Below are 11,023 nucleotides of genomic sequence, written 5' to 3'. Positions count from 1 at the left end.
TTCTGGTTTATCGTGTGGTTTAGTTAATCCGTCAATTATCATTTAACATCATTATTTGTCAAATAACTTTCCTGGTTGTTTCCCTACTCATGAACCACCGTTTAAAAACATAGAAAACAATAATTACAACAGTCAAATCGTATTCATTTACACATTCAAACGCGTTGAAAACAATTTCAAACACAGTTTAGAAAAAATGTTTTAAATTAGGCTTTATAAAGTTGATACTTTAAATTAACCAGTAAAAGAAGTCACCTATGTAATGATGCTTAAATATAAAAAACACACTACTCAGATTTTAATATAATCACGAACATAATATTATAATATACATATTAATTTTAAATATTTCAACTATAGTTCAGATAATAGAACAAATATTTTAATAATATTGTATTATGTAATATATGAATTAATGGCTTTTATTTACATTTATTTAAAAAAAGTACTAAGCTACCATTTCAAAATTGTCTCAGTAAATTCACCAGGTTAAAATAGTTTCGCATAAAATATAGCACACTTGGTATGAAAGTTTTATTGAAACTGATGTGGAATTAAAAATGTGAATTTAATCAAATCAAGAAAAAAAACCATTGATTAATTTGACAATTTTAGAACAACCTATTTACTATAATATATATACTTCGAGTGCGTACTGAAATCCGATGGATTTTAAGGGGTATTGTATCGATAAAATGTATAAAATTATTTTCGTTATTTTTTGATAGTTTTAATTAACGTAAGGGAGATGAGTTTCTGAAGCCCATTTCTGTGTCAGACAAGTGGCTTGGTTTTTATTTTAGCATAATTTATGGCACGGCACTTTGTATAGGCAATATAGATACATATCAATAATACTTCGAGCTCATAAAAAGTAACAAGCTAGTTATTACGAACGTTGGCTTTCATTTTGTATTATTCTTACCTTAGTCCTATAAATATAACTTAATATCATAGTTTATAGTTTCAATGCTTGTAAAGGCATTTTCAAAGTTAATTTTTATGATTATTACCAATAAACTCAGATGGACAGTGTATAATAAGTAATAACTTTTATAAATCAAACGTAAATGATAAAAAATAAAAAAAAAATAAAAATAGTAATAGTATTAACATTAGGGTAGTTTTTACAGTTTTCAGTTAATCGTTGGAAAATTTTGAAAAATGTTTATATTAAATCCCTATCAGTTAGACTGTATAGTCAAATATCCAGTCTCTATGCGCGTGTTTGAGCTCAACGATATAATTTCAACACACGGCTTTTGAACCAGAAAATGGTAGCACGAACGAAACAAACAGCGAAATAACGACTTCACAAAACTCACAACGACACGAACGTCGTGATCGTCGAAGACAATTTTTCGGAAAGACAACTATTACTGACAGCCATGCGCTAGTATGGCCGTTATTGTTTAAATCATCGGTTTTCAAAATGATGTACACGCGTACCCGTAGTGGTACACGGCGGAAGGCCATGTGCCGGTCGTACGAAAAATCAATGAATAAAATTTTTAGTGATTTTAATAACGGATGTGATAAGATTTCATATTTTTTGAAAAAAACCGAACACTGCAGTTGAGTGCAAACTATTGATCTGTACGTTATTATTGAATATTAATGTATTGATATTTTGTGTAATTCCAATTTCAGTCATAATTCTTTAGTGGTATGTGTGACCGATCTCCGTAACGCACCACGAGTAGGTAATAACACTAGGCGAAAAAAAGTTTGAGACCCTCTGATCCAAGTAATAACGTTTAACACCTGTTCCGTAAATCTATAATAGAGATGGGGGGGAGTGGCTCACCTTCATCCACGACGACTTGGTTGGGTCCAGTCTCGAGTTCAGCGTCACCGTGTCCTCCTGGTGCGGTGACAGAGCTCCACACACGTTGATGATGGGCATCTGCAACGTGGTGGACATGCTGAGCCTACGTCCGGCCGGGCACGACTCCGACGTCGGCGTGCTCCTGCTGATGCCCAAGTCCGTCCGTCTCACATACGAGTCGATGAACGCAGCTAGGTTGCCTGGGTGAACGCTGTGCTCGAAGTACTCGCGGTACACTCTGGCCAGATCGTGGTTCCTTTCTTCCGTTCCCTTTGAAAATGATCGATTGGAATAATTTAGATGATATATCAGGAAATAAGATATACAATATATATATAAATTATATATTATAATATTATAATACGAATGCATAAGATCAAAAAAAGCATAGTATAATAGACAGAAGTGATTGCGTGACCGTAAATATCATTTAATGTAATATTTTTCTGTATGAATAGTCCTTTTTTTTTTTTAATGCAATTATAACGATTATAACGATTATTAACGATGTTACACATTAACACATTAAAATGTAATGTGTGTGTGTTTTTAAAGTATTAACTAATAAATATAAAAAAATATATTACAAAGATTACTGAATTTTCAGTTCTTTCTATTTCATTATGTACATTTCATGTTATCTAAACATTTTGGTGACCGTTTTTTAGCAAGTCACACAATATATGGCATACAGCGGCCTAAACGATTCTATGTTGTCGAATATTTAACCTAATATCGAATTTCGGTATCTAGGATTTTTTGGTATTTGTTTCACGATAATGGTTACATACATCATATTTATTATTCTAATTCATAGCCCGTTTAAAAATGCTATGTGAGCCAACGTGGTATTAATAATTCAAGCCCCAGGGCTAAGAATGTGCTAACATTTAGCGAACGAATTTTTTTTTTTTATAGATTTGGCCAACATGTTTTTAAAACATTTTATTATTTGTGGCTATAACTGTTATTCTTGATTGCATCTTTTTTTAGATTACAGCTCTTCTGTCACTGTGCGCCTCGTATATTCTACATAATAAACATTATATGATAATACATTTTAATGTTTTTTATTTTCATTATATTCTACAACGATCAATAATTAAAAAACAAAATGTGTAGAAATTAGTATTTAATAAACCAGAAGTATAAAAAAATATGAAAAAATATCTACTGAATATCTAAATTGACATTTTTAAATCCACTCAACCCTATAATAATATCCTTGAATTCGCATGATGTGAGTAATATCATAAACGCGTTGCAGTAGTTAACATACAGCATTTGATTCGATTGATGAGATAAAAAGAAAAAATATTAATACGTATTTTGCATATTTTGTACGACTATTGTGTCCCAAGTTTATTCGTGCCCGTTTCAATTATAATCGAAATAGGATTATTAATATTTTTGATTATATATATTTATATATATTTATGGTTACAGCAGCGATTCAATATTCGTTTATACGATGATATGCATATAGGTTATAACTTATAAGTTATAACTCATGATTACAAACAAATTATAAGAAAATGGACCAAAGCGATAAATCCGACGCTACAGCTATTATACTTGGGCACTCGATTTTCTCTACTAACTTTTCCAAAATGATGCCACATCAAATAGTCCATCACTCCTTGTGTCATGCCTTTGGATTTCAAATATCTGCTGTTTAGCTTTTGATAACCATACTCGATCCAACCAGCCGGCGTCGACACCACGTTAATCAGACACAGGGCTTCGACCTGTAACACATGACCAGTAAAATGTTTATAATAATGTGCTCCCTTCGAGGCAATATGCAGTATACGTAGGTATTAATACATTATCACAAGTATATGATAACGAAATGGTGACTGCACTGTGATGTTTAATTATATTACCTTTGTTGGTTGTCTGAAAGCGAACCGCGCCAAAATGTTTCCGCCAGCTCCCACTCCAAGTCCGATGATCGATTGCAAACCGAAGTATCTTAAAACGTGGTCTAACTGATTCGCTAAATCATCTATACTAGGAAAAACGTAACTGAAAAAAAAAAACAAAAACAAATTATTAAATCAATGTTTACACCAAATGTATCTACGAGTCAAATTTCGTACAAAATTTTATGACATATTTTACACGAAATAGTAGTTAAAAAATAAAAAGACTAATTTATAATAATTTCGATAACGGTAAAAAAAAAAAAAAAAATTGTAAATCATTTATACTAAATAACTAAATAAAATATATATTTTACATGTTTATAAATCATAATTTAATGTGCAAGAGAAAATTAAATCATAATTTACGCTAATTTTTAAATGATAAAAATTACGTAGAACATTTCATTTTCGGGAATTTGAATTGCATACATAATGCATAAACGTTTTAAGATTCACAAATAAATATTTGCATTTGTCTGTTTTTTTCTATTTTACTTTAAATCATTATTTTAACATCAATATCTCAGAATGTTAGTTTCTAAATTATTATATTAAATGCGAATTAAACACTAATTATTGTATTGAGTTGAACAGTATAAAAATAGTGCAATAATGATATGGGTACTTTTGAGCCTTCAAAAGTAATAAATATAATTTTATTGTATTAAGCATTTTAATATAATGTAAAAATACATTATTGATGTGTGAGAATTATTATTATCATAAAATAATATTAAAATGTTAAATAATCAAACATAAAATCGAACTATGTAAATTTATTTTAATTATAAAATCAATTTTTAGATATATATTATAAGTAATACAAGTAAATGACCTGTAACCTCCTATTGCCTAATGTTATTCATTAATTACGTTTATTATTTAAAAACTACTAACGGCTCTAATGTCTGATAATATATTGATATATAACTTAATTATAAGCTCATAAAAGGAATTCAATTATTAAATTAGTTACCCAATTAATTACCCATTAATAATAAACAATTATTATATAATATAATAATATATCACACTAAGTGATAATAACTTTATAAAATAAATTAATCATATAAATAGTCAATTTTCCTTGGTTAGATAAACTAAAATTAATTAATACTAAATAATAATTATGCAGAAATAAATTCTTTCTACTGACAAAAAGTATTAAATAATAGATAGTTTTATTATAGAAATAGCAAAAATTGTAAAAAATGTATAAAAATACGATAGTTAAACGTAAACAACTGTATGGCATAGATGTATTTAAATTCGAAAAAATAAAATTAAAAGCAATTTTTAGCTGATCATAGTTTACCATCAGCCATGATCATCGCTTATTTTAAAAATGTTCTTAATTGTACAAGTCGTACTTATATTTCTTAATTTATATAGTTTTCTTTAAAAATGCAAAGTAACTTTAAATACAACATTTTGTAATATATTTTTCACTGTATGTAATTTAGAAATTGTCATTATTCTAAAACAAGATTACCAAAAAAGAGATAGTTATGAAAATACCTCATATTTATAAAATTCTGAAAATCTTTATAAAGTGCCATTAAAATATTATAGCATTAAATATAAGTATACACAGTAAGAGAATAAAAGATTAAACATAAGTAGAAGTGTACATCTTATCGAATTAATAGTCATACAGTATTCAATGAAAATATATAAATATGAAACATTTTAAAATAGAGGTTATCATATGCATTAGGTATTAATATTCCATGTTTATTAAAACTTTAGATAATTAAAAAATAATAATAATTAAATAATTGTTATCATATCGTTTTAACATCGTGTATGATAAATATTAACTACAAATTATAGAAAATATTTAATTAAAATAGTTAAATAATTTTAAGATGGTTGAGGTATCAAAATTCAAATCATGAATAAACCGAAGTTAATTTTTGTTTACAAATTATTCTATGTTAAAAACTGGTTTATAAGTTACAGTACACAATATACACAATAATTTCTCTATTCAGACATATTTTGGTCACAAATAATAATAAATAGCAGCCGTATTTGACTGTTCAATGTGAATGACGAAGACGGACAAATCTCAAACTAAAAGTTCAGTCTTAAACCGTTTCAAACATCAAAAACTGCTACAGAAGCTAATCGATAAAAATATATTCTGTTTACATCCTTAAGTCTAAAACCTTTGAAATCTACTATGAAATATAATTGAAATTTAATAAAATAATGATGAAGATTAGGAAATCAAAAATTAAATTTTTTCATAGTTATTGACTTGTTATCAAAAACTCGTACCAGGAAGTAATATCATATCAGTATCTAGTAATTAATATTTTTAATGTGCGCGTTATACATTTATAGTATCCTATCGTGTTAAATACCACGAATATGTATTTGAACTTGTATGCTTGCAAATATTTTGTTTACAAGTATCAATCTACTAATTATGTAATTTATGATAATTATAAAAAAAAAAAAAAAACAATTGCATAATTGTGTAAAATGCATTTAAACATCGAGAAAAGCGTAAAAAGAATGCAAATCGACACTTTTTCGATAGCGCATGCAGCCAATATCAGTGATATCAAAACTTAAAAATAATAAAAGAGATAAAAAATTTTATATAAAAGCTAGTGTCGAAGTTAAAATTAATATTACAGTTGTTCTACAAAAGTGGAAAAATGAAGTTAGTGATCGTTTTGACCGCTAGTCTGGCTTTGGCCACGGCCGCCACACTGCCGTGTACGTATATTGTCATTAATATTATTATTATTATTATTATTATTTTTTTTTTTATAACTAATAGTACTATATTATTATGTTTGTTTTCCCTCTAATGATTTTAATAACAAAAATGATATTTTTTCAGCTAAAAAAATTAACAGTCAAAACGAATTGTTTGAATCGAGTGAAAAGAACAATAACAACGAATTTATCCAAGAAAAGGAAGTACGTGATTCCATCGCGAACTCTTTCGACGCCATTGTTAATGTCATAAGACAATACAAAAATGACGTTGCAAAATCTGACAACATTAGAACAAACGAAATTTCCGTCCAAGATACCATAAACTTCGGTTTCAACGCCGACACGTTTTTGACCAACGTTTACGTCAACGGACTGAACAACTTTGACAGCCAAAACTTTACCATGGCATGGGGAGAAGATTTGGTAAGCATATTTAAATGTAATGTATACAGAAATACTCAATTTATTCATAGGATAGTTAATCAATATTATTTAACTGGTAAAACTGTATTCAACTCTGTTCTTGACGTTGAACATAGTTTATATATTACAGATCGACCAATCATAGTGATTATGACGTAAAAAAAAACTTTAAATAAACTGCTACACAAATTTACAAAGTTAAACTTAATGTTTTGAAACATAAAATAAATAATATAATTTTTAATCCATTTAAAATAGGTGTTTATTAACTTAAATACCAAAGTAATAAAATTATATTTTTATATATAATATTTTATTTTAGTCATTTTTTAAACTGAAATCTATAATTTTGTATTCAAAAACATGATACTTTTTTTTATAAACATTTTGACGCACAAATATTCAATATAATTTTAATGTTCAACTATGGAATAAAACATATATGGGTTATCGTTAATAGAACTAAGAAAACCTAAGCACTAACTGCTACTAAGATAAAAAAAAAAAAAAATTAATCACAAGAATATATTTTGCAAAACGTAGTATTCAAATTATTTTGACTTCATAAAATAAAATATATTAAAATAGAATTTTATAACTGAATCACTCAGCAGTGTTTATTATATGGGTTGACTTTTCAATAACTATTTAGTAATATCCTTTTAAACATAAATATACCAATGGTAAAACGTATCTAGTCACGCTGAACCTCGTGATTTCCTCGTGTTATGTCCACAGGGAAATTATATAATTTGATTTCCTTTTCACAGATCTACGTCGCTAATGGCTGGAAAAAACTCGCGGTCGACGGAGTGTTTCATCACATGAACACCGTTGCCAGACACAGTGGAACATTCCATTTAGACATTATCGAACCGAAGTACAAGGGCGAAACTTTGCTCACGAAAAAACTCAAACGTCTACCCGTTAATGTCGAACGTCGGCTCCTTTAAGTTCGTCAAGTTCATCGTCAACCACACCTCGTTGCCGGAAGTATTCCAAGACGACCAACCTCAATTCGAGTGAGTAACTCGGCCAATGTAAATCACAATTAACGGAGATTTAATTGAATTTTTAGAGGTCACTTTTCTTTTTTTTTTTTTTTGGCACTAATATAGGTAACGAATTTTTATATACTCATATCCACCCTCGCGTACATCTTTAATTTAAATATCGTGCAATAAACAATAACACATCAATCGTATTATAAATAATTATTAATAATGATAAAAAATGTGCTTAGTTACATTTTTTATTTCAATTAAATACCTCTGGAAAAGCTAATTTTCTTATTAAAGAGATGATCCGGACCAGGACAGAGATAAAAACTATTTAGACCAAAATATAAACTAATACGTCAATAGTTTTAAAACACTCGGTCAAAAATCGTTTCAGCACGATTCAAATAAAAATCGTACTATCATCAAAAGTAAAAATATGAAACTTTCCGTGCGGGATAAACACCGTTGAGCCCCGATGTCCAAGTCATAGGCGTGTAGCGTTATTAAACAGCAGTCGAAATCGAGTCTTGAAACCGAATTAATTTCTTTCTATTTTTTTTTCCGTTTAGTTATTTCGTCAAAAACACCTTAGCCCAATGCGTAGCAAACGCCGAAGCCAACAACATGTACAACGACAACTTCGTCACGCAAATCAAACGGATCGTCAAACCCTACATGGTGTACCGCAGCGACAAGATCGCCAGCGAATCCGCGTCGCCGATGACCGGCGATCTGGCCGACGGGTTCCGTTTCGAGTTGAAAAACGTCGATTTCGACAACTCCAAAAACAACTTGGCTAAGATCTCGTTCGTGCAAGTGAACAAGACCGACGACAGCTGCTCCGCCAAACTGGAACTCCGCCTGTTGGACCTGACCGGAGAATTCGACAGCGTCGTGACATCGCCCGACGGCAAGAGTTACAACCGCAGGGCCACGTACAAAACCGACGTCGTCAAGGCGGTTTGCGGTTTGGACTTTGTCAACAACAGAGTCCGCACCGCTGTCCACGTGACCGGCCCACAGATCCAGTACACGCCGGCCGACTCCGATTCCGCGGCGGTCAACTGGTCGGACGTCCAAACGCAGTTGATGGCTCATTTCAACGTTTACTTCGAACGCACCCTCGAGCAAGCCATCGACCGTAACGTCCAGCAGTCCATGATGTAAGAAGTTAGTCGATTCGACGGCAGTATGCGTTTCGTTCAATAGGAAATAAACCGACCTCGTGTTTACGTTTGTTAGCGCGTTAAAAACAAAAATGTATTTATAATACGATAATAAAACGATGTAGTCAAATGAATTTATTATTGTACGTTTTCACAAAACCAGAAGAGCTGTCTAAATCGTATACGATTAGAGTTCTTAATATGTTTTTTTTAACGACATAGTAATATTGTTTTGTATTCAAAAGTGCAAAAAACAATATGCAAATGTCGTTTAAACCGAACGATATAACACTTTGCATTAGGTTCTCTATAAGTCCATTGGTTTCAAGTATGGATTATTGTTTATAGTATGCGTTTTATAGATAGGTATTTTTTTGAATATTTAAACATGCATACAAATGGAATTATTTAAAAAGTGTTCGTAGTAAAGCAGTGCCAATTGTTCAATTTTTTAATTATAACATTAAATGTAAGTAGCCATTAAATTTATATGTGTAAAATGGATTTTAATAAAAAATCAATTCACATGAATTCATAAAATACTTTAAATAAGTAGTTTGTTCAATACAAAAATGTTTACTCATATGTATTATTGAGTTTAATATTAATATCAGTATTTTAAACATTTTTCTAGACCTGTAAAAATAAACTATTTTATCTGCAAGTAATGAAAAACAATACGTTAATAGAATACACAGTCTAAATGTATATAACTAAATTGTATTGATACATTAGGATATTTTGATTAATAGAAAATTTAATTTTTTAATTTAAAAATTATTTTATAGTATTGTATATTAATTACAAATCAAATCACTAGCCAATATTATATTGGAAATTTAAAATGTACCTAAACAATTTATCAAAATGTTCATTTATCCAAGTATAAAATCCATATTGAAATAGTAACTACTGCAGAATATTACTGAAAAAGTATCGAAAGAAAATATCAGAGATACAGCGAAAAAAATGTTGTCATCACTTGTCTAACTTGTTTGGTAAGCTAAAAAAACTACAGCAAATACTGTCGTATTGTTTCTATATTCTAGAAATCAATAATAAACCGTAATAGTATGACAGTAAAATTATTGTAAACAGAACTTTGTTTTGTTAAGACTATTGTTTTTTGATTAATATCTAGTTTATACTTTAATTTTATCATTTTTCGCAGTTTAAACGATTAAAAAAAAATAAAAACTCTTTATGCTCAATTTCGATTCAAATTATTTAATTATTCAAAAGCTACTTTATAAACAATACTTTCAAAAAAAAAAAAAATAAATAAATAAAAATAAAAATATTATTTTAGTAGAAATATAAGTAAATACCGTTGTAAAATCAAAATCTACCAGTTTAAAGTATAACTAAATCTTAAAAAATCAATTATTTTATTATAGGATTTATAGTTATTAATTGCATTATTACGTCAACCTATGTATTTAAAGCTCTCATTGTTAAAAACCCAATTGTTGTATTTTAATAATAAAACTGAAATGAAATATTCCATAATAAAGATAAAACCGAATAAATTTGATGATTATTATTATTTTTTTTTTTTCGTTTTACATTTAACTGATTCAGATTTAAATCCATTTTATTTATAAATTTTAACGTAAAATGGCGTCATTTTATTCGAATTCGAAATGTAGGTTTCATACTTTAATACATTATCATCAAAAGTCACTTTATTATTATTATTATTTTTTTTTTTTTTTACTATTATTATTATTATTATTATTATTAATACGTTCGAGGCCTTAAATCGTTAACAAAAGCGTCATTGTGATGGACTGAAGTAGATGTGTTGAATACGTGCTTCGCCTCCTTTTTCCCTGTTAAAATAGATTGATATAGAGTGATACATCTCAACGGTTTACACAGCTTGCAGTTTTATCTACAAAAAGTCAATGTTTCCCTCTTCTTATTTTATTTTTCATCTAT

The 11,023-nt window shown here is 28.8% G+C and overlaps 1 protein-coding gene and 1 pseudogene across 4 annotated transcripts in view; one reads left to right on the top strand and one right to left on the bottom strand.

Annotated features, from left to right (window-relative positions):
* LOC112592964 (protein NDRG3) overlaps positions 1 to 11,023 on the bottom strand; it is a 51,432-nt gene that overhangs the window by 18,630 nt on the left and 21,779 nt on the right. For all 4 annotated transcript variants that reach the window (XR_003114574.1, XM_025337141.1, XM_025337142.1 and 1 more), the window contains 3 exons: positions 3,715 to 3,856; positions 3,430 to 3,576; positions 1,808 to 2,098 (listed from right to left, as the gene is read on the bottom strand). Coding sequence is in view for 3 of the 4 variants with exons in the window: in XM_025337141.1 (XP_025192926.1) it covers positions 1,808 to 2,098; positions 3,430 to 3,576; positions 3,715 to 3,856 (580 nt within the window). In the remaining variant the exon portion in view is untranslated. The remainder of the gene's footprint in view (positions 1 to 1,807; positions 2,099 to 3,429; positions 3,577 to 3,714; positions 3,857 to 11,023) is intronic.
* Positions 6,422 to 9,131, top strand: LOC112592965 (annotated as a pseudogene).

This window comes from Melanaphis sacchari, unplaced genomic scaffold, assembly GCF_002803265.2.
Source record: "Melanaphis sacchari strain LSU unplaced genomic scaffold, SCAv2.0 Contig19_pilon_pilon, whole genome shotgun sequence".
NCBI classification, from domain to species: Eukaryota; Metazoa; Arthropoda; class Insecta; order Hemiptera; family Aphididae; genus Melanaphis; species Melanaphis sacchari.
This window is presented reverse-complemented; position numbering and strand designations above follow the sequence as displayed.